At 44.9% G+C, this 25,298-nt stretch overlaps 1 protein-coding gene across 3 annotated transcripts in view; it reads right to left on the minus strand.

Moving 5' to 3' along the window:
• TTF2 (transcription termination factor 2) overlaps window positions 1-25,298 on the minus strand; it is a 1,006,608-nt gene that overhangs the window by 976,147 nt on the left and 5,163 nt on the right. For all 3 annotated transcript variants that reach the window (XM_069635774.1, XM_069635772.1, XM_069635773.1), the window contains exon 2: window positions 12,150-12,213. In XM_069635774.1, coding sequence (XP_069491875.1) covers window positions 12,150-12,177 — 28 coding nt within the window. In that variant the 5' untranslated portion in view covers window positions 12,178-12,213. The remainder of the gene's footprint in view (window positions 1-12,149; window positions 12,214-25,298) is intronic.

Raw genomic sequence — 25,298 nt, forward strand, 5'->3', positions numbered from 1 at the left:
TTCAGGCATAGGCCATGGTTGGCCATCCATGCCTGAACGATACTATATACTCTGCTCACCAAGGCCAGATCTTCCCCATAATCCCCAGTAAGTGGTAGAAGAATCTGGGTATCGTCCGCGTAATTGGTATAGGGGACACCCAGATTATCAAGATCGTCAAAGAGTGGCTTGGTGAAAATGTTGTAGAGTGTTGGCGAGACACAACATCCCTGGGGCACTCCACACGTAATGGGTATTGGGTCTGCTGCCGCCAAGGGGGAGAATACCCTCATGGTCCGGTCACTGAGGAATGACTGTATCCAGACTATAGCCTCCCCTGATAAGTGGGCCGCAGAGTCCAGATGATTACACAGGACTCTGTGGTCCATCAAGTCAAAGGCGGCTGAGAGGTCTAGTAGGAGGAGGAGTGCTAATTTACCCTCGTCTCTGAGTGTGTCTATTTGGGCCTTTAAATCGATGAGGGTAGTCTCTGTGCCATGTTGAGGGCGGAAACCAGATTGGCGGGCGCCAAGGAGATGGTTCACCTCGAGGAAGTTCTGAATTTGGGTGTATGCTACTTTATCTAGTATTTTTAGTAAGAATGGCACTGTGGTGATGGGCCTATAGTTTGTGGGAATGTTGGGGTCCAATGTTTGTTTTTTCAGAAGGGGGAGTACCCAGGACTCCTTTATGTTGCGCGGGATGGTGCCAGTAGTAAAAGGAGGCATTAATAAGTTCTTTGATGAAAGAAGCTAGATCTCTAGCAGCGTCCTTGATCAGTTGTGCTGGGCATTGGTCACCTTTGCAATTGGATGGTTTAAGTCCAAGAATGGTTTTCTCTACTTCGATCACTGAGACCTTCGAGAAGTTGAATTGGGTGAGTTCTTTGGGTTTAAGTATTGGTGTTTTGTTCGGGGGGGGGGGGTTGGGGATGATGAGGCTTTTTTTAGAGCAATTTTTGTTTGGAGGTTGGCTACTTTGTTGGTTAGTGCCAACTGTATGTTTGTGCATCAAGTTTTATCTTTAATGGAGTCGTCCTGTACTGCAATAGGGGTTTCCAATTCCTTTAGAATAGAGAAGAGCTCCTTCATACTGGAGTTGGCTTGGGTAATCCGATTGTTATACGTTTCTTGTTTGGCCAGGATGATATCCTTTTTGTATTGCGTTGAGATATTTATTAGATTAGTTTTATTTTCTGCGGTAGGATGTAGGTTCCATACTGTTTCGCATTTTCTTTTCTGTAGTCTTAGGTTTTTTAGGTGAGGTGTAAACCAAGAGTTAAGATGCTTTTTTGGTTTACTGTTCCTAGGTTTAAGTGGAGCAATGCCGTCGAGGGCCGTGGTCATAGCTTTATTGAATTCCTGCACTAGAAGGCCTGGGTCAGTATGGTCTGGTAAGGAGTTAAGATTCAGTAGGATATAGGGCAAGATATTGTCTGCTGTGATATTTTTCTTGTTTCTAGTTAATGTAGGTGCGGCGAGGGGGAGTGTTAGAGCGGTGGGTCTTTTAGTATTGAGAGTGAAGGAGATGGTGGTCCGTCCATATTTGGGGGGCAATGGATGTAATGGAGAGGTTGCAGTTGTGGCTGGCAATCCAGTCAAGAGTTCTCCCTTTAGTATGGGTAGGCATATTCACTTTCTGCGTGAAGCCTAGTTCTGCCAGGATATTGGCTACAGCGGTGGCCTGGTGATCATTGATATCATTGTAACCTAGGTTAAAATCTCCTAGAAGTAAGTTTTATGAGGAGTTTTTTTAGCTTCTCAGAGGTAACAGTGGTAATATCTTCAATGAATGTGCTGATTGGGCCACGGGGTCTGTAGAGGAGATGGATATTTAATGTTTGAGAGTTGGTGGTGGGTAGTTTAATGGAAAGAGACTCGCAGGATTTAAGGTTAGGTGTAGACGTGATTCTTATGGAGAGATTAGTTTTGGAGATGATCGCTATTCCACCACCTCGTGCATCTAGTCTGTCAGCTCTAAGGATGGTGTAGTTGTCTGGGACTGCTAGCGTTAGTGCTGGACCTGCTGCCTCATGGAGCCAGGATTCAGTAATGGCGATGAAGTCAAGGTCATTTTCCAGGATAGTGTGCTATGTCTGTAGCATGAGCGACTAAAGATCTAGCATTGATTAATGCACCTTTCAGGTCGGGTTCTAGCTGTGGTGTAGGATTCCGGTTAGCGGTGGCAGGTTTGCAGCTGGGAAGAGTGGTAGTTTCCAACAAGCATTTTGATCGAAGGTGATCCAAGTTAATGTATTTTTTTAACAGGTTTGAATATTATGGGTAGTTGTGCCCGGAGTCTATGGTTTCTCTGTGCTATGCTACAAGGGGATATAAAGATAAGTTGCAAATGAGAGGCTCTTGCACCCTCTAGGGGCAGTGTGGAAGGCATGGTGATATATACAGTAGTAATAAATAGAGCTATTAAGTTAGTGAGTGATGCTCGATAGACTGTGAAAGGCAGGTAAGAGTACATAATGTTATGACTAGTCGAACTAGAGTCTGCTAGAGCAAGTATCAATCAAATATTAGGCAGCGTAGGGCTAGATAAAGGGCAGAGTAGGCCGGGTATTGGGCAACGTGGGCTAAATGCAACAATCATAGGGCACGGGTAGTGCATCAATCGCCTATAGGACAAAATATGCTAAATGCAGCAATCAAATATTGAGCAAAAAGGCTAAATGCAGCAATCAACTGTAGGACAAGATATGCTAGTTACAGCAATCAGCTGTAGGACATGATATGCTAAATGCAGCAATCAACTATAGGACAAAATATAGTAAATGCAGCAATCAAATATTGAGCAAAGAAAGGCTAAATGCAGCAATCAAATATTGAGCAAAAAGAGGCTAAATGCAGCAATCAACTGTAGGACAAGATATGCTAAATGCAGCAATCAAGGAATGGACAGGGTACTGGTAAGGAGTTACTTGGACCTTGCAATGACATAGGATGATTAGTGTAGGTAGTTGGAGAAGGGGTACATAGATGAGGTAGGTTTGTTGTTTTATCTGGTTTGTACCTATAAAATAAAATATTTTATTAAAAAAAAAACATGTAAAGAGAAGTGACAAGACGAGGGTCAGGATAAGGGGGGGGAGGGGCACACAAACCTATCAGGCTAACGCGGAAGCAAAGGAACATAATGGCGGACAAAGAGGGGTGCTACCGTTCAAAATATAAAAATTAGAAGGTAGAAATGTCACCCTAGCATCGATATATGCACCCAACACAGGGCAAGATGTCTTCCTGAGGGGGGACCCTCGCGGCCCTAGAAGAATTTTCCACAGGGGACATTAGAATGTGGGGGGGGCCCTCAATATAGCATGGGACCCCAAACTAGACAGAAGTTCAACAACACGATCACCCACACATGTCCCATCGAAGGCATTGAAGAAAACCGGCGAAACACTAGCGCTCCATGATATCTGGCGAGCCAAGAAAGGGGATACTTAAGGCTTCACCCGCTTCACACATTTACAATTCACAATCTAGAATAGACTGTCTGGGCCTTAACCGGACTATTAGGAAAAGCTACGGATATAGAAATAAGTCAGATTACACTCTCGGACCACGCCCCGATAATCGCGTCATTCAATGGGACTGCAGGGGTGAGGGGAGGGACTTGGATATTGCCATCTGACATTCTCCAGGATAGTCTGCTGGTGGTATCAATCAAGGGAAAGATTGCACTATACTTCGCAGAGAACGATACATACAGGTGCAACGTCACAGGGGGTAGTATGGTATGCATTCAAGGCAGTGCTGAGGGGAGCGGTGATGGCATTAGAGGCCCAAAGGGGAGGAATAATTAGAGGGGAAAACTCCTGGAAACGCAAAAAGAACTGGTGAAACACCAAAGCAGAAAGACTAAATTAGCCCTGAAACACATACAGGGTCAACCGGGAATGTTGCAGAACAAAAAAGCAGAGCTAGCACTCATGTGAATGAAACAAAGATACTATATTGGCGCCAAAGCGGACAAACTCCTGGCAAGGAAACTCCATGACAAGGGCCGCACAACAACTATAATGCAACAGAGGGACAAGCAAGGTCATCTGAAAACGACCAATGAAGAAATGGGGGAAATAATGAGAACCTACTATCGGGCCTTATATAAATCGGAACAACCAAGGACAGACAGCCAGAAGGAATACCTAGACAAAATCACTCCACGCCAGATCCCAGAAACAGACAAGCAGCTATTAGATGGAGACATCCAAGACGAGGAAGTCATACAGGCAATCAGGACACTTGAAAGAAATAAGGCACCAGGCCCGGATGGCTACTCCGACACCTTCTACAAAAAAGTGCAACAGATATTGGCCCCAAGACTGACAGACCTGTTCAATAGCTTCAAAGCACAAGGAAACATAACTAATTCAATGAATGAAGCGAAACTGGCCTTATTCCCCAAACCAGAAAGGACCCAATCCTGCCAAGCTCATACTGCCCTATTGCACCAATAAACTTGGACGCAAAGCTTTACATGAAAATTCTGGCGGAAAGACTCTCCAGGCTGCTACCGACAATTGTAGGACCAGATCAATCAGGATTCATCCCCAGGAGACAAAACGGCAGACAATACAAGGGTGAGCCATCTAATTGATAAAATGGAACACCCCAATACTCCAGCGATCTTTGTGTCGCTAGACGCAGAAATACTTGACAGAGTAGAATGGACACAGCTATTTCACACAATGGAACGTGTGGGCTTTGGACAACACCATCTTCAGATGATCAAAGCCAACTACAAAACACCATCGATGAGCGTTTCACTGAATTGCACCCTGTCGAATCAAATACCCCTAACTAGAGGCACAAAACAGGGGTGCACACTTTCACTTCTGCTGTATGCGATTTTACTAGAGCCACTACTGATCAGAAATCAGGAGGCACACCAAATACAAGGGATAAAAATGGGAGGAGAGGAACACAAAACTATGGTCTTTGCGGGGGACATGCTCCTGGCCTTGTCGGAACCAGAGCACTCCCTCCCGGCGCTTCTGAAGGAACTGGACCATTTCGGGTTGATCTCCAGCCTGAAAATCAGAGATCCTGAACCGAACCGCCGACCCAATAATGGTGGGCAACTTGGCCCGAACAACCCAACTGAACAAGGCCTAGGACAAGATCACATACCTAGGGATAAAACTGTCACCATCAAGTAAGCAGCTACATAGCACCAATTTCCCATACCTGCTAACAAAATTAAAGGCAGATTTTACAAAATGGAATCACCTTAACATATCGCGATGGGGCAGACTGACAGCTATAAAAATGACGGTTCTGCCGAAACTGCTCTACTACTTCGACACTCCAGATAAAAAGCCAGAGATCATTCTTCAGGACACTCAATAAGATGGTCTCCACATTCATATGGCAGTACAAGACACCGAGAAGATCAATGGCGACCCCAACAGCAGAAACGAATGAAGGAGGACTCGCACCACCACCCCCCTCCTTTCCTCCCCTCCCCTCCGGAGGTATTATGAAGCAGCGCAACTGCGAGTCATAAAAGAATGGTTGGAACAATCCCCCCAGCCCAAACATATCTGGGCGAAACAGGATAAAGCAGTCGCAGACACCTCACGCCCCCCCCCTCCACACCCTTTCAAACCTGCAATGTCTACATAAAGGACACAGCCATCTGAACATGAAAATCAGCGAAGTTATGGGAGCAGGAATCGAAGCATGGGACAGAGCGCTTAAAAGGGGAACTCTCACGAGGCACCTGTCCCCCAGTGTTTGGCAATCCAGACTTTCAACCGGGAATGGAGCACAAAGCATACCTCATTTGGATACAAGGGATATGTATAAAGACCAGGTCATTAGGACATTTCAGGAATGCACACAGAGGGATAAAACCCACAGAGGAATACCAACATACACAGCTGAGGCATTGACTGCTGCCCACCACCCCCAACAGAAATGCAGCCACAAGACAGCAGACCCAGTTTGAAGTCTACATGAACACAGACACGGGCTCCCGTAAGCTGATCTCTAACCTATATAATCTCCTAAACGCATAAGGGGAGGAAATGCAATGGAAATACATGAAGAGGTGGGAGAAGACATTGGGAAAGCCAATAATAAGAGACCAATGGCGAGATGTGGAATAAAATCCCCAAATTGACACACTCCATACAACTGAGAGAAATTTGGTTAAGTCATCTTACAATGGCACTATACACCAGAGAAAATTCACGCCATGTTCCCCGCCACAAGCGACGCCTGCTGGCATGGATGCTCAACAGGAGACTGGGACCACATTTGGTGAAGTTGCCCGGCGACAGACTTCTGGGAAGAGGTTATGTTATAGGTATTTATATAGCGCACCATCACCAACGGAATTGGTCCCCAGGCGCTCTGGCGGATCTGTAAACAGGAAGGAGGGCGGGTAAGGTTAGTCGGGAGGAGGGGAGTAGGAGAGTGGGAGAAGTGGTGCGCTGTTGGCAGCTTCAGCTCGGTATACACCGAGTGCTGGGCTTTGGTGCAAGTATCAGATCGGGCGAGACCTTGTGTGCTGTGGTTGCGGTTTGTGTTTTTGCTGTGGTGTGGTAAAGTGCTTGTGGATTGCTGGGAGAGAAATGGTTGTGGGACTTGTGCGGGTTAAGTATGCAGAAAGTCAAGGGTTGGGTTAGTGGGGTCAGTATCCTGATGCCAGGTTTATTGTCAGGTACTTCTCATTCCGTTCAGGCTGTACCCCTGTGGGTGGGGTTGTTGCTGGTTCCTTATGGGCCGCCTCACTGTGGTGGTGCTGCGCTGATCCAGCTTTATTGTAATGAGTATTGTATGGAGTGCCTACCATGGAGCGATAGATGTGTCTGAACCTTTTCTCCAGGTGTGGAACTGGGTTGGTAGTATCTATTCTCTTGTTGTCTAATGTGACCCTGGTTGGTTGAGGCTTTGAATGGTTTAGTGCTGTTGATGGGGCATCCTAGTGTATCTGCCTAGTTCAGCCTGTGTATTCAGTCGTTAGTTTCCTCCTGCCATGACTATCTTTAAGTCGGTTCTTTGGTTTCCGTGGGGTGACTTCCTTGGGCTGTTTAGTTGTAGTTACTGTGTGATGGCGCAATGTGCTTCCCGCTGTAACTTGGTGGATATTGTTTGGTGTGGGTGCTTATCCCGTTTCTCACCCTCTGGGTTTGTGCTAATGGTACAGGGTTTCCTGTTCCCTTGCTATCTGCCTTGATTAGGTCTGTTGTGGGTGGTTATAGTTTAGTGTCATGGTCCTATTGATGAGTCGTCCGGGTGTTTCGGTGTGGAGGTGAAGAAGCAAGCGGTGAAATTGATAAAGAGCAAACGGGTTGGAAGAGAAGGTATAGTTAGCAGGTTATCTGGGATCCGAAACAGAGGACATACACGAACATACAGCAGAGAGGGGTAATGACACTAATTATAGCGGCATGGTTGCAATAGCCCAACATTGGAAGCAAATGAGCCCACCAGCTATATGCGACTGGCTCTTAAAAGTGCGGAAATTCGTGTCCATGGAGTGGAGGACGTGCAAACTTCAGGGGAACCAAGAATCCTTCTGAACAGACTGGGGCAGTATCCCATCACAGAGCAACTACATGCTCCAGTGGTGCCCGCACAATATCAGAATACTTGACATTCTATAACTAATGTAATGTATATCAGACTCTCCAACACTTTAAACTGCCACCGAGGGGGAAGAGGGAGGTGCAGGGAAAGTTGATGTTATTTTCATGTTGATCAGTAAAAACTATAAAAAATATATATAAAGAGACATCATAAACATAAAAGAGTGAACAACAAATAACCAGTGTTTTGGATGCCCTTCACCTGTTCTGGGTTGTCCAAAGTAAACTCCCCAAATGATCAACGGAAAAGAAAAGTCTTGAACAAGTTCTTGTAAGTTCCAAGTAAAAACAAATGTTCAAACAAAACCCACTGGTAACAGTTCAGCTTTCAGTTGAAAAGATCCATGTTCCAGCCAAGAACAGCACCAATGGTAATCCTGGATATTCTCTGTCCAATATTGTTTTGCCACAGTTCAAATAATAGATTCACAACTTCTCCTTCTACAACTTTACCTTTACAAGTGTTTATGACCTCTGCGGTGTATTTGGTATAATTGTCAGGATGCTTCTTTGGTTGTTGCTTTTCTCTTGTCAACCACCCATCTACCACTGTTACTGTGGTAACAGACTCCTTTGTTCTACAGTATGCTACTTTTTCAACGTACCATCTCCCGACAGGGGTATACGCAACCACCGTTGAGGTATTTCTGCTTCAACTTTATACTTCAGGATGTTAGGCATTTTAAAGAAAAGACACTTCGACCACTACAGGTAGGCAAGGCACTCTTCTTTCCAATGCTCCAAGCTACCAGGACAACTCAACTTCAGCAGTCTTTGCATTACAGATGATTTGCTCAATCTTCTTTACAAGCACCCAGCGCCCTTCCCCAGCTTGGTTTACACCTTTTTGGTTCCAGTAGCTACCCTGAAGCTGTATTGCCACACACTGTCACACTTGTATCAGAGGACACTGGACCTTTAATAACTTGGTGGATGGATCTAAACCGACTTGCTTCACTATAGAAAGGGTTCACCTCTTGGCTTGGTTAACGCGTGTTATTTGTTAGTACAGCAACTTCTGAGTTTAAAGAATAATTGTTCTTAATACTACAAAGTTCAGTCTTCAAAGGAAAAAGATTTTAGGCACACGCAACGCCTCCAAGGTAGATCTCTAACCTTAAAAGACTGCAAGTGATTGTATTCCCACATAATATCACGGAGAAGCTTTCAAATTCCTATTGGGAATCACAAATTGCCACATGGTGTATGTACTTGTAACAATTGTGAATTAAGGTTTCGGAATGTTTTAGCAGGTGTCCCCTCTTTAATTACGCACATGTGAGCCCTCCAGCAACAGTAATAGTTAACGGAAAATTAGCTTTTCTTTCACAAACACTACAGCTTTCACCATTTGTGCACGCAATACATTTCCATTGTTAGCAATACTTTTCACAATGACCAACAGTTTATACTCGCGAGCCACTTCAGAGCTGGTAAGAGACCGGCAAGGTTTTCTGAGTGAATCTGAACACCGAGCTTCACTCACTGCCTCCAGGAAGACTGTGGTTGAGGGCAGCTTCACACTTGCCTTTGGGCAAACTTGGGACCCACACACCCTTCTGCAGCACAGGTGGCTCAGGTCGGGCCACGCCAATTGGGAGTGTACTTCACTCATCGGTTCCTCAGCTTGCTTTCCGCTACAGGCCTCAGCACGGTCACAGCTCTGCAGTTACAGCCACTAGGCGCACCTGCGAAAACTCCACTCACTGCACGTCTTTCTCAGTGCAGCCATGGCAGTGCAGGGTTTGAGAACACAGGACCCTCTCAGAACTTGCAGGTGAAGTCGGCTGTCTCGGTCCGGTGTCCTTTCGGTGAGCACAATCATGAATTATCAGGCTCATGCTCTTCTACTACTGCCCGCCTTCCAGGTCCTGCTCTTTCCTTCTTCCCTCTCCTGCTGCAGCCTTTTATGCCTCATAGTTGGATCAAATGGTTTCAGGTGTAAGACATTAATGTCAAGTGCCCAACCCTTGATTTAAAGACAACATTTCCGCCATGCCTTGTAGTGTACCCTTGGTATGGAGGAGGGCATGAGATTTTAGGGATCAAAAGGATTCTTTGAGTAAAATATGTTTTGGCGTTACAACATTAGGGTTTACCACCTCAGATTTAATAGGAGGTTGGGATGCATTGAAATGACAATAAGCCTTAACACCTTCTGACAGTGGTAAGAATGTTTCTGTGGAGGATAAATACTGTGCCTCATCCCATGGAATCTCCTCACTACCCTGGGCCCCGTCTCCATCCAAGGGATCCTCCGGCAGTACACCACCCCCAAGGTTCCAAATCAGGAAGAGTCTGCATTCCCCAGGCTACCTGGGAGGAGACTTTAGGGAGGGTTTCAGTGAAGGATTCTTCACACATCACGTATCTTCCAGCGCAATAGACAGTGTCAAAATGAAAAGGTTGCACACAAATACACATTTAATGGTTTAATATAGATCAGAACCAAGCTTTAGGTATTTATTTGCTTATAGTTTGCAGACAAATAGTTCAAATGTGGATGAAGGCACCATTCAGGAAGGTTTGTAGGTTCACAATAAAATGTTTGAACAGGGGGGACCATTTGTTTAAATAGCATTAGGAATTGGTTTATTTTTCAATTGAAATATTTGGTACTTTCGGAATATTCCTGAAGGGGGGGGGGGGGGGAAATCATGTCCAAAACACATTGGCTCCTTCTAGACAGTAAAGCCTGTGATTTTAGATTATAAGACAATTGTCAGTTGCATTCTATAGCTCAACTTACTGTCCAGAGACATTTCAAAGCATGCACATTTAAGTTCAATCTATATACTTTTTGAATGGGATTTTCCGTTTGGGGATCCATCCAGTTTCTGACAAAGGTTTTGTCCATTTACTTTCATACAAATATTTCAGAGTGACTCAGGGTTTGTGGGAAAGCTCTTGTTTAGCAGAGGATTGTGCAGATTTGGAGAGTCAGAAGCAGGAACTTTAAGGACTTAAGTGAGAGAGCAAAGGGTTGGGCAGGAGAATGCTAAAGGCAGAATGAGGTGAAAACAGGGTTCATATTAAAATGGAAGTGGAGTTGCATTCGTTTCTGTGAGCCGCTATGCCTTTGGCTGCCACCGAAGTTCAGTCACAGTGTCCTTTAAAAGGGGCTACTGAACTTCAGAGTCCAGGAAGGCATCTGCTTGAAAGGACAGAGCAATTTCTAGAATTAGCATTGCTTTCTGAAAGATACCCAAATTCCATGCAACAGTATTACGAGTAAATATTACAGTTCTAGAACTTCTGCAGGATGGACAGTATGGGAAATGGTCACCATAGGTAACGGAGACGACACTACAGGGGTGGAGTCCCAAAACCAGGCCATGGTCTTGAACTTGCTAGGTTTGGCCTCAACAGTGGATGGCATGAAGAGTTATGTAGCAGGAGCACATAACATGAGATGTTTGCAGCCATGGAAACAAGTGCAATAGTCTGTCCCATCTGCCACTCTGACAGCTAGATCTTCCACATGGGCAAGGTGGTCGGGCAACAGGAATGGAAATTCAGAGTAATAGTCAAGGGGGAGATCTCATGAGCTGAGCGACAGGGAGCTCCAGCCTCACTAGACAATTAACCGGCATGAACCGCAATTTAGGACAGCGCCACACATGAGATAAAAGGTGAACATTAAAAGGCTAGTTGATCTCAGATAACTTGAATGTACACTCAAACCAAAACAGAGCCCTCTTTGGCATAACACACTGCAAACACAAGTCGGTTAAAAGTTGCACAGTGCTTTTCATTTTGCAATGCCCAGCACATTACATCACTTTAAGTACCACAAAAAGGACATTTCCTTTCAAGTGCTACATGGTCCACATGCAAACACTCACCACTACAGGAAGTTCGAAAGATTGATCTTGAATGCACAAAGCATTGGCCGATTATAGCCTTCACGCACCGGCAAGGGGGGGAGGGGGGGCATGGGCTTTAACGGCCCGCCAGCCCTAGGGTAGGCCCAAGTGAAGCAAGGGCCTGAGCTCCGGCTGTGGGCCATTAAAGCCAATGTTCACCCTACCCCCACCGAGCCATGAAAGCTATTCAAGGATGCGGATACCCCCTACCCCCCCTCAACAGAAGATTCAGCATGAGCCAAAGTTCTAGAGAAACAAAGTTTACAAAAAATGCCTGCCGCCACTGAAATGGAAAAGGAACCAGGTCCCTTTTCGGATGACGGCAGACATGAAAAACATGATTCAAAATGGCGAGAGTCATCAGAAAAGGGACATTATATTTCAATGGCAGCCAGACAGGAGCAGCTCACTGACCCAAGCCTTATGCTTCGCTCCCGCAGGTAAGTGTGTGGGGCGTGGGGGGGGGAAAAAAAAAAAAAAACAGAAAAAAAAAATGTATACAAGATGATTTGGGAGGGTGGAGAGACAGACAGACTGAGTTTGTGCCCAAGTGACCGATTGCGTTTGATAGTTGGGAAGGGATCTTTGAAGTTCAGTAACTCCACACAGGACAAGCACAGAAGCGACAGTTCTGCTTACATTAAAGGATGCACCCATACTGTCGTAATCCATTGTTCCCCACCCTACGTGCTACTCACCATGCTCCTTACAGGGCACCTTCTCCATCGTTTAACTGCTGTTCTCGGCGTTGGAAAATTCAGGCTGTGAGAAAGAGAAAGAACTGCTCAGTTAAGTGCTCAATTAGGCTGAGCAAGCAGCAGACTGCAAACCCATCAAACACAACAAGCACAAGAACTTTCCACTGAAATAATCCAGCTTTGTAAGGACCAATGCATCATGCTGCAGGGGCCTCAGGGAGGCAGCTTCAGAGAGACCAACATCTGCTCAGGGGGCCCATAAGAGTTGTTGGGGGCGCGGATGGGGTGAGACTAGGAGAAAGGAGAAATAGCACATGGCAGCACACTGCAACAAGTGCATTTTCAGGCAGTCATGGTTGGAATCCTAAGATTTAAAATGTACAAGAATTCCCAAATAGAATAAATGATGACAACACTAGCCAACCATTAAAGATACAGAGCAGCACAAACATGACAGACAAGTAGGATGGATGTTGCCCAGAACAACGGGAGAAGGTTGCAGTCAGAGAAACACACAAGAGGCATGCAGAGATGAAAATATTGCAAATAGCTAAAAGAGCCTTAAGCGGAGGAAAATCCAAGCCACATCTAATTTATGGTAAACACGGAGAACACTGAGTGGTAAGGAAAGCTCCAAAATCAAGGCAGCGAATAACACCAGTCAGGGCTTAGTCTTAGGAAAGTGCGAGTGGTGTAGGGCTACAAGACTCCCACACAGAACACAACCAATTATTCAAGTTAGTCAGAATCAAAAATACATCCTAAGGTCATCAGCATGCAGCAGCTGCTCTTCTTTGTAGAAGTCTTGGCTCCAATGATGATCTGTCTAATAGCTGCAAGAGCCTTCCTTTTATACAGGATTCAGGATGGGAGCTACCCAAAGCCCACCAATGCCAAGTATCTGTAACAAACAGCCTAGGGCTGTAAAATCCCAGACAACCACTGGTCACCAGATCTGTCCAGCAACAGATGTTCGGGCACCAGAGAATGTGGACTGGGACCAGACAGCCCCAGACCCCTCCTCTGGTTCACACATGCAAAGCCTACTTACCCGAGAAAGCAGCAGCTTTCTCCAGGAAAGGAGTTACTATACATGACTTTTTAGGACCTTTCTATGCAGGAAGAAGGCCAAAAGGGCAAGATGGCCAAAGAACAAGTAAAGATTTCATGGCATAGCAATATTAGGGTGCTAGCCACCTTTAGTAGCTAAAGTGCACAATATAAACCATCACTAAAAGTGTTAAAAAAAAAATTAAAACCCATTTAAAAATAAAAAAATGTTTAAAAGAAATAATAAGACCACAATGCTGCCACCAGCTTGTCTTGGGCACATTATTAAAGTAACCAAAAAGCCATCAGGTAAAAATGTAAATAGACACAAGTATCCTAACTGCACTTCACTGTAAGGTGATGTGTGCAATTGTAAAAATACAAGAAATCCAAAGGAGTGTCTCTCAGTATGGATGGTCTCTGGGACTACTCAGTATCCCCTTAAGAATGAGCAACAAGCATTGGCAATGCCAACAGTTTAGGTTTTTGTGGGCATCTAATAGATACTAATACTCATACACATGGGCAGTCAATGGGTGGGCAAATAACCAAACAACTACAAGCCTTGCATCGTCCACAACATGCAGTACTCGCACAATGAGATGCAACAAAATAGAAGCACCCACACATTCAACTAATCAATTCTGTGATCCGTTTGGCTCGAAGATAAACTAGTAACCAAAAGAGTGTCTGCCACTGTGCATGCAAGAAAAACATAGGTTTCAGCTCTGCGCTACTAATAAGAAATAAAAAATCTCAATTTGGAAGCATCTCCCAAAATGTGGTGGTGCCAGATAATGTCTGCATATTAATTTTGAAGCTATTCGGGATGTAGCGAATAGCAGATTTTAGTATTTGGTCGAATACTGTATAGTTCGGCCTCTTAGATGAGGGTATATCACTCTGCCTCAGGTATAACAAACTACCTCTGTCCTGCTGGTCTCCAACATACGCTGTGAATATTTCATGTTTCTTCATTAACATTTCAGTTGGGAACAAACCAGGCTCCCTTCGCTCTCATCCTCAACACTAGCTCTCTCCATTACGCCAACAAATGCATCTAGGTCTTCCGTTTGTTACGTCGTATGTTATATGCATGCTTTCAGACATACCTTTTGCAGACTGCACTTCAAATTTCAATGCAGTGTAGCAACCTAGAGGCCGAAGAGCAAGAAATCATTACGCTGGAGTTGAGTCGCTTTTTCCCCCCATTTTTTCACAGAATTCGGTTGAATACTTACTTGAAGCCGAAGTTCGGTACACCCTTATAAGATAGTTAAGTCACTAGCCACATATTTAACAGCCTGAGCAATACAGTGATCATTTGGTATACATACAGCGCTTTCACCAAATAACTATACACAGAATAACTTTACATACAGTTTGTGTTACCCCAATTGGAAAATTGTCATGATTCTGGTCAATCTCACATGGATGATTTCTGTGCTCCGTCGGCAGCATTCGCTCAACCCCAACCATCTATACTGGCTAGCAAAAGTAAGTAAACAAATATGAACATGCAGCCACTGTGATAAGAATTTAACAGGACCTCAGTGCAAAGAACACATGCGAGGACACATATAAAGTGGCTTAAACACTAGATTAAAACATTTTGATTGTACCAACTGCTCTGGCAGGCCCTATACAACACAAAGGTGCTGCATGACAGCTAGCTCAAAAATAATCCTTCAGTGTGCCCCCTTGTTCCATCCTGCATGAAGTGTGCTTGGCAGGACGGTGCAGCCACCCACACAATGTTCAAGTGCAATGAAGATATTTTTTTCGGAAAAGGTAAGGAGTGGGGTCTTAATGATTACTAGGGGATTTTGAGGCAGGCCAGAGGGACAGGACCACTACAAATACATTTTAGGGTTGTTCTTGAGGCTCGACAGCATCCAATCAGACTTCTAGGTGATTTTCTGCAGTTCCAGTCGGCCTTCCCAATAGGTCATGTCAGCTCAGTGATGGGGTCCTGCAGCAGTGATCAACTTGAAGCGAGTGAAGAACAGGTAGACTATGGTGAAATCGCCTTCTCCAAGTAGTCTAGTCAATTCGACATGGTCCAAGGTTGCAATGCGGTTCTTCAGTGGCGTTCAGCTACACAAAATAAATTCTGAAACGCAGTCAGGCGATTGTAAAGTCAGCAGCTCCAGTGATGAGTAGCAGAGGCAGCACCAGGAGCCTGCATGTCTTGAAAAGCGATGAACCCTTAAAGCCAGCAAATAGCACTGTGAGCTAGTTCTCAACTTCTGGTTGCTTGCCTCCCACCTATACTTACCAATACCACCATACCAATACCACCATACCCTGGATGGCAAAGCCACTTCAAATTCATACACCCAGTCTTTAAATCTATCCGCAGGGATAGAAATTAAGATTCAATAAGCGGGAGCTAAAGGCAACTCCTGGGGAGGGGCAAAGATTCTAATTTCGAAGCTATTAGCCAGCCCTAAAAAGTCATTGGCCACCTCAATTCTATACATCGAGACATAATTTCTTACTTTCCAACAGTAAATTATCACTAGTCAATGTCTATTGGCAAGTGCAAGTTTTGCACCAGGACCTACCATTGGGGAGCAAGGAGCTAGTACGTAGCGTTTTGCAAATCTAACTTTCATATATACGATGCAAACGTATCAATGTTTCCATTTTTTATGACTCATCTTCAAATGTCGTTTAGATGCACCCTAATGTTTATGCCGAGTTAAATTAACAGAGGTTCTTTTGTTCAGCTTTAGCTGGACTGGGGAGCAGATCCAATGGTGAAGGAATTGATGGTCTTGTAAAGCTTGGTGAGGCGCTCTGTGGAGCCAATGATCAAAAGTTCTGTCTTTTCGTCATTCAAGTAGAGGCTATGCCTTACCATCCATGTTTGAATCGTCTCATAGATGGTATTTACCTTGGCTGCGTCTTGGGAGTGGTTTCCACTTAGGGGATAAGGATTTTGGTGTCTTCGGCGTAGTTTCTTTAAGAGGTGCTGAGGAAGTCGGAGGTCAAAGAGGGGGTTTGTATGAATGTTGTACAAAGTGGGAGAGACAAGATCCTTGGGGTACACCACAAGTGATGCGGGTGGGGCTAGGGGAAGCTAGTGCGTCACCTGCGAAGAAGTCTTGATGTTCTGTTAGCACGGAAAGAAAGATGCAACCCATTTGCTGGCTTCAGGGGAGAAGTGAGCTGAGGTAGCGAGGTGATGGCAAAGCGTGGTGTGGTCTACCAGGATGAAAGCGGCCAATAGGTGAAGTAGGAGGAGGAGTGCGTTTTCCTGTGTCAATAGCGTCATCCAGTTCATTTTTTAAGTCAAGGAGGGCTGTCACAGGTGGCTCAAAGAGAACCTAGGAGGGTGCGTTTTGGGCAGGGAGGGGCAGGACGTAGGTGGGAATGCCATAGAGATTAACATGGGCATGGGTAGTCAATGGTTGGGTAAATAACCAAACAACCCTCGCAAACATTGTGTCTCTCCTCATGCCATCTCTCCCTTGCTGCAATCCAATGCAGAGACGTCTTTATGGGAGGGCAAAAGGGGCACTTGCCCTCGGGCCCCAAGAACGAGCCTTATTTTTTTTTTTAAAGTCAATTTCCCTAAGTCAACAAAATTAAATATCACATCAGGATTTTCTTTGGTGTGCTGCTAAGGCTAAACCTATTTTCTGTCTTTTGTTGACAAGAACACTGTTCTGATCTTTTCATCCTGTAATGCCATTTCACTGTGTGGTATACATAGTTTGCGTGGCACAACACCTGTAGCATTCTCACTTTTCTGTCGGGATTATATTGATCATGTGCAATAGCCAAAGTTGAAATACATATTGATACATTTGAATGCCCCGATGGTTCAGAGGATAGCTCAGTGTATTAAGCACACATTGCAGAGATATGCGATCACATACAAGATTACAATACCAAATTACAGCAGGGCCAACTCAGCGTTTCCAATGTATGAAGTTGTTAAGCCTGCATGTATATGTACTTGTTTCTATAGCACTCCAGGTGCTATCACCAATTTACCTGCACTAAACAGGCCCAACAGGAGACTTCCAAGCCTCTCTCATCCACCTCCTCTCCGACAACCTCAAAAAACAGTCTAAAGCCATTCTCCTCGGGGATGTCAACCTAGGGCTCCGGGATAGTAAGGACGTAGCAGCCAAATCCCTTGACTCTGCCCTCGATGCTCTAGGCTACAAGAACACCATCCTTAGCTCAACTCACACTCAGGGCAGAACGCTCGACTGGATAGCACAGCACAACTGCCCACTCATCATCACAGGTATCAATCCCACCCCTTGGTCTGACCACCACATCATCACCTTTAGCATCCTCACCACTAGCTCCCCTGCTGCCCCCTAACCTCAACCGCTCCCACCTTGCCTCGCCAGAAGCTCCCGCCAGCTCACTAAGGAAAGGCTACTGCCCTTCCTCCAAGGCCCAGCCTTCGGACCACCTTTTCCATCAGACCCAGAAACACTCGCAACAACCTATGATACTGCCATCAAAGCAGCTATCAACTCCATTGCCCCTCTCAAACCTCGCAAATCCAAACCCACTACCCATTCCAACTCTTGGTTCACCCCTGAGCTCCTCCCACTCCACAACGAGAAAAAAGCCGCACTCACACAGTGGCAAACGTCCCACTCTGAAAAAGACAAGATGATCTTTAAAGCCCTATCCACCAAATACAAAAAGGCAATCACCAAAGCAAAGGCCAAATCCTTTGAATCCAGAATCTCGGAAGCCCAATCCAGCACAAAAGAAATCTTCGCCATTTTCAGAGAGCTCGAGACACCCACTCCCGCCCCCCAGAATTTCACCAAAGACAAAGACTGGTGTGACAAATACAAACGGCCATGCAAACCAAATTAGGCCTCCTCAAAAGCAAAATACTAGCCACTAAACAAGCCCTACCCAGTATGCATATCCCTATCCCATCACCTGCCCCGGATCCCCCCTACCCTTCTCCTTCAAACCCATTCAAGAAAAAGACATCATCAACATTATGAGGAACATCAAGCCCTCTAACTGCAAAGGTGATGCATGCCCAGCCTCCATTATCAAAGACTGCACGGAAGCGCTAGCTCCCTTCCTAACAGCCTTTGTGAATGCCTCCTTTACCACAGGGAAAGTCCCCACCTCCCTCAAGGAAGCCTGGGTCCGGCCTCTCTTGAAAAAAACAACTCTCGATCCCACCTCCCCCAACAACTACAGACCCATCACCACTGTCCCATTCCTCCTCAAACTATTGGACAAAGCAGCCTACTTGCAGGTCCAGCACTTCATTGAAGAGAACAAACTCCTTGGACTCCGCCAATCTGGCTTCCGCCCCAGACACGGGACCGAAACCGCCCTACTTGACCTGAAAAACCAAATGGACGATGCTAGAGACATGGGTAAACCAGCACTTCTCCTACTCCTTGACCCATCCGTGGCATTCGACCTCGTGGATCATGGCGTCCTATGCCACCACCTTTCCTCCACTGCCGAATTCTCCCCAGAGGCCACAGCATGGATCACCTCCTACTTACAAGACAGAACCATGCAAGTATTCTCCGACCTAGCCTCCGCATCACCAACCATTATACTTTGTGGTGTACCCCAAGGTTCCTGTCTCTTCCCCACCCTGTACAACATCTTCACACGACCCCTCTTCCTCATCCTCGACGCTATGGGCATCTCATACACCAACTACGCCGACGACACCCAGATCCTCCTCACTCTCACAGGTAACTATGACACCGACTCCCTGACCCTCAACAACCTCTACAACACCATCCAAGCCTGGATGGCAGACAACGGACTATGCCTCAACTCTGACAAGACGGAACTCCTTCTGGTAGGTTCTCCCGACATGCTAAAAAATCTAGATGCCCAATTCAGCCACTTTTTGACTCCATTAAAATCCCGGTCTCCGATTCTGTCAAAACTCTGGGAGTCTACCTGGACTCCAGCCTATCCATGGATAGACAAGTCAACGCAATAGCATCCGCAGCTGCATATCATGCCAAACTTATCAACGCAATCAGACCCTTTCTCTCCAAAGAGAACTGCACCAACATAGCCAGAGCCATCACCGGGTCCAGGCTAGACTACTGCAACGTACTCTTTCTAGGAACCTCCAACAAAAACTTAGAGACTACAAGTAATACAGAACAATGCTCTCCGGGCAGCCCAACACATTGCTAAAAGAGAACACATCTCTGAAGCCAGAAAACTAGCCCACTGGCTCCCAATAAAGGAAAGGATCGTATTCAAAGCCCTAACACTGACCCACAAGTGCACTCACTTCACTGCTCCAGCATACCTCTCTCAAAGGATCCACCCTGTCTCCACTACCAGGCCAACCAGATCACCGTACACCAACATGCTCTCTGTGCCACTAGTAAAAAGAGTAAAAGCGGGTGGATCCAGCTTCCCCTACCTCGCGCCCACTCACTGGAATGCCCTAACTCCCACTATCCGTGGTGAGGACTCCCTCACCACCTTCCGCAAAACACTGAAAACTACCCTCTTCACATAAGGACCGACACATCAGCACGAATACTTGTCATATATGTTGTAATGTACGACCAAATGCAATATTTGTAACAGTATGATTTCTTGTAGTATTCATAATGTGTCAACAATCGCTATCATGTGTACCATGTAACTAAGTTATTGCAAGTAACAGCGCCTCAATGCCCCTGGGCTGCTTCCACGCTATATAAATATAAATAAAATAAATAAATAGCGGTTGCTATAGAAACAAACAGCATTATTATGGTGATGGTCTAGAAATTGGTTGGTTTAGATGGGGAGTTGTAAAACCTAGGCAGGCACCTCCAATGATGACAAAGTGTTAGAGGTGTTTATGTATCCAAACTCCAGACTGTGGAATCAAAGCGTTCATGGCTTTGCCAGCAGACGACACAGTGATGCTGGACACATCTTATATCACTGACAGGACTGTACTGCCTTCTGTGAAAAGGTTTTCTTCTCACACACTGGTGGCATTGTTTGGCCAATTACCTGATCTTTCCTGTCATATAGGCCATTTGAGTGGAAGGAGTTCTAGACAGAAGATAGCAAACCAGATATGGCAGGCTTCTTACCAGCATATTCTAAGGTCTGCTTTTGTGACAACAAAACGGTTTGATTTTTTTTGTACAATTCAAAGGTTTTTCTGTACGTTTTTAAATACCATTGCACAAGCCAGTATTTAAAGCTTTACAATCCCAAAGAGAAACCTATCTGAAATCTTTCAAGATCACATCCATTAGTATGCTGGTATTTATATACTTTGCTTGATGGAGACAATGAAGCTAGAATAATTCCCATTTTGAATATTATGTTTCTATAACGTTTTGTTTTTTAAAATGTATTGGGTTATGTGATTGTCAAATTTTTCAAGTCAGTCCTGTAAAATGGAAGGTAAAAACTAGAAAAATAAATTTGTAGAGAGCAGAAATTGTGTGTACGAATCCCAGCTTCACCTCTTAAACAATGTGCGATCCTGGGTATCTCATTTAATCTTGTATTTCCTCACCTGTCAAAATTTGCAAGTCCCTAAACCTTTCAAAAGAGCGATTTCGTTCTTAGATTAGGATCTTTAAAAAAAAATAAAAATAAACCCATTCATCGTTTCACTGGCTATACATAGTGTTGCTTCCTCCATTATAGATTACACACCATATCCACCTGTGCCTTTGCTCTCGAATGGCAACACTGCTTGAAAACCATGTCCCACTTGTAATCTCAGTCTGTCTGGATACAGACACCTTCCTGATATCTTCAAATCGCCATCCACTCTCTGTGATACGCTATGTTAGTTTTAGCCTTGCTTTCCATTGGTCATCTGTATCCATGCTTAGGCACTTTTGCTGTGTCTGAGGCAGCTAATCTCAGACTGTTCTGTATTATGTGTACCTTTGTCATAAAATCTGTGTCCTGCAGTTATACTATGTCCAGTATACCTTCCACGTGGCTGCTATTGATGAAATGTTTGCTGTACCTATGCTTGAACATAAGTACCCTCGCGTAGACTGCTAATGTTGCCCTTGAAATGCTACTTGTTTAACACTCCGATTACAACATGAATGAAGAGTGTAAGGTATCTGAAAGGAAGTTTATTTTACCATGCTTATTTTGATTTCTGCGAGTCAGCATATCAAGCTATGGGTTGTTCTCAGGACACGGGGTGCGGCGCACTAGATATTCTATATCCCTTAATTCCTTTGCTCTTTTGGAGAGGCCCCCCCCAAAAGGTGTCCGTGCCCCCAAAGTGCTTAACATGGCCCTGATCCAATGCATTCGTTTTGGCTTATAGGTGGCACTAAAAAACTCTTAGGGGGGAGGGGAGGGGAGGGAACACCCAAATCACAGACGAGTGTGGCCTTTAAAACAGATCAAGTAATGGCAAATGTTATTTGTCCAGTTGTGCTTTTAAATTCACCTGGCAACCACATGGGTAAATTCACACATCCTACCAAGGAACAATTCATGTCCCTCGAGTTACCACTCCCATCTTGGTTTTGAAAAAAGTTATCCAGTGTAGATTTTTCTCATTGCCAAACGTCATCTACAAAAACCTATCCGGCGATTTTAGTGGGGCGGGGGGCTGGGTGTTCTAAGATCTGTACCTCCCAATTATTACAATGATTGGGACCGGCCAGTCAAAAAACCAAAACAAATACGCCTTTTCAAGCGACTTCCTCCACACCCAGACTTTTGGGGCAAGTATCCCTTTCCATACAACGCTCCTTCAAACTAGGATTACTACCTCAGTGACTAAATAGAACACATTGCAAACTATTTTAGGAAAGATTGCAGGAGTTGTTTTGCAAAGGCGTCTTGTCAAAGTTTTGAAAAATGTTGCTAAATATCATGGAGAGGGTACCTGCCTATTAAGCAATGTACACCAACATGTTGCAAATAACTTCATTTGGTCCATGTGATTGCCAAAAGTGGACATTGGCTAAATAAGAATATTTTAGGAGATGGGTATTTGTTCAAGTCCTATAACTGTTGTATTTCATGTATTTCTTTAAACTGGATCTTTATTAAAATGTATGGGGCACCCTGCCTGCGTGAGCGTGAGATGGAATGTTTACTGTTGAAGTGTGTTGTGATTCGAAGAACAGAGAGGCTGCAGAGAGGAACGGGTGAACGGAGTGAGTGGAAGCAGTGCAGGCCGCCGGGTCTTTGTTGTACATGAAATAAACCTGGAATTGCACTTACGTTTAGTTTGGGTCTGTTTGCATACCTCAAAATGAGGAATTAACTGTGCCCATATATGCGTTGAACTTGTAACCTGCTGGCCATGAGCAGACATTCAGCCTTCTTAATTATCACACTTGCATTGGTTCCTGGGCATAAGTCTAGGCGAGGTGGTGTGAATAAACCTCCTCCCGAGCCTCAATGGCCCACCGTGAGGCATGTCCCAGATTTTCATTAACCTGTTCCTGCTGGTCACCCACTCCAATGCAGGTGGTCAGATAGCAAAAGCAGCGCACAGACAGCATAGAAAGCAGTGCAGGTCTTATCTCCTTATCAGTCACCTGGTATGCAGGAGGAGACATGGGCAGGTGGTGAACTGTAATAAAAATACTGAGGCTGAATATGTTTGGGAAGGGAGCTTTATTATACGGCCCCCGGAGGTGAGGGGGGCGGTTGGGAGAATGCCGGGTTGCGTTCCTGGTGGAACGTGGGGAAACAAAACATTCCTCACTCCGGGTGGAATGAAGTGAAGGATGACATCACAACATCTCCTTATTTATGGGAAAAAAGGGAACGGAGAAGGGGGGGAAACAGGGTAAACAGGGGTGGAATAGTTGTTAAGTTGAATTATTAAAATATGTGATCAATAGTAGATGAAGTCGTCGCTGAAATTGCGGATAATCTTGCGATTCCTTTTCGAAAGGCCCTTGGCATGTTTTTCTTCATTGGTGTGACAGGGTTCGCGCTTTCTTGTATGTCTGGCGTGGTATCTTTCTTTAGGAAAATGTTCACTTTTTGATCTTATGCCATCCTGTGAATCTGTGGATGTACCAGGTCTGTGAGTGTCGTTGGTCGTTCTCTCTTGACCATGCATCATTGAAATGGTTTTTGGAAGTGCTAGGTTTGCAGGCGTCGGTTATTTTCACGAGGTCATCGTGGGACCATCTCCCTCCATCGTCCAATGTGACAGATTTGTTGTGACATTGTATGATCTTTTGTGGAGATCTAAATTTGGATTCACCCTGGAGTGTTTTCCTGGGTTCTTTGATGCATACCCAGTCTCCTTCCTGAAAGAACATCCTTTTAGTTCTGTTTCTTTTGTCATAGTATGTTTTGTACTTCTTCTGCTTCTCCTTTATAGTTTTATGGATTTGTTCTATGTCCAATTTTGGTTCTATGTTTATTCTCGCCTCACCGGTGTCTAGGAAGATCCATGCTGGTCTTAATTGGTTAGTTGCGGTTCTGCCCCGCATCAAGGTGAAAGGCTCTACGTTGGAGGTGGAGTGTGGCGTTGTTCTATATGCGTACAGAGCCTCCTTGAGGGTTTCTCTCCAAGGCATAGCATTGGCAGTGGCCAGTTGGATGACGCTCTTTATCAGTCTGTTCATTCTTTCCACCAACCCGTTGGACATTGGGTGGTAAAGTGACGTGGTGATGTGGTTGATGGATCTTTTGTCAAGGAATTCTTGAAATTCTGACGAAGTGAACTGGGACCCGTTGTCTGAGACCATGTCTCTGGGGTCACCTTCCCTGTTGAATATTTCTGTTAATAAGTCAGTGACTTTCTTTGTGGTTGTGCTGGTATCTACCACACCCCATTCGGTCCATTTGGAGGTGTAGTCGATTACGATGATGAATATTTTTACTTCCTCCAGATTTTCGAAGGGACCCATGATGTCTATTGCCAGTTTTGACCATACATGTTTGGGTGTTTCTACCGGCTGAAGCGGGGTTTTCCTTAATACTTTCGATTTGTCACTGGAAGCGCAGGCGTTGCAGTTTTTTACTGACTCTTCTGCCTCTTTCCACATGTTGGGCCACCAGTAGCTGTTCTTTATCCTGTTCTTTGTCAAACTCCTTCCCAGATGTCCTTCATGGGCTAGGTCAAGTAGTTTCTTTCTGAGGGTCACGGCTGGAATCACTATTTCCCCTGAAGATGTGATTTTCATTCATGGATATCTCATCTTTGAATGGAGTGAAGTTTGCCAACTCTTTCCCAACACCAACCCAGTCGTTCATTACGGCTTTTCTGATTTCCTGTTCTGTGTCAGCTTTGGTGATGCGTGTCCATTCGTCGGAGGGTATGGCAGGATTTATGGTGGCTATAATATCCTCTTCTTGATCCTCATTTTCGACATCTTTATTATCTTGAATGGTGGATAGTCGACAGGCAGTCTGCTACTTGATTTAGTGGACCAGGATTGTAACAAATTTGAAGATTGTATTGCATGATGTCTAGAAACCAACGCCTTATCCTCGGTGAGATAAGGTGTGGCATTTTGGATTGCAGAATGTTGACTAAAGGTTTGTGATCAGTCTTTAGGAGGATCGGTAGACCCCATATTAGATTCCTGAAATGTTGTAGGGCCCACTTGACAGCCAGAGCTTCTCTCTCGATGGTGGAGTAGTTCAATTCAGCACCTCTTAGTACTCTGGATGCAAATGCGATGATTATGATGTTGCCGTTCTGTTGTTGCTCCAGTACTCCACCAAGGCCGATCTTGCTGCCATCTACCGACACTATCGTTTTGGCTTTATAATCAAACATACTAAGGGCTGGAGCTTGAGGTTCTCAAATTCGTTCTTACATTCTGTGGACCATTCAAATCTGTTGGATTTCTTCATGAGATTTCTCATGTTTTGTGTTCTGTTGGCATAGTTATTCACGAATTTGGTGTAGTACTCCGTCATTCCTAAAAAACGTTTCAATTGGTCTTTGTTTGTGGGTTCGGCTAAGCTCAGTATCGTGTCAAGGAGTTTTTTCTTGGGACGGATGCCCCTGGCATCGATGGAATGAGCAAGATAGGAGACTTGATTACACTTTATATTGCATTTCTCCAGTTTGAGGGCGAGTCCACTTTTTTGAATTATCTGTAATACGCCCATTAATTTGGCGTCATATTCTTCTTCAGTTTT

This window comes from Ambystoma mexicanum, chromosome 7p (genome assembly GCF_040938575.1).
Source record: "Ambystoma mexicanum isolate Mex_15411 chromosome 7p, UKY_AmexF1_1, whole genome shotgun sequence".
Taxonomy (NCBI): Eukaryota; Metazoa; Chordata; class Amphibia; order Caudata; family Ambystomatidae; genus Ambystoma; species Ambystoma mexicanum.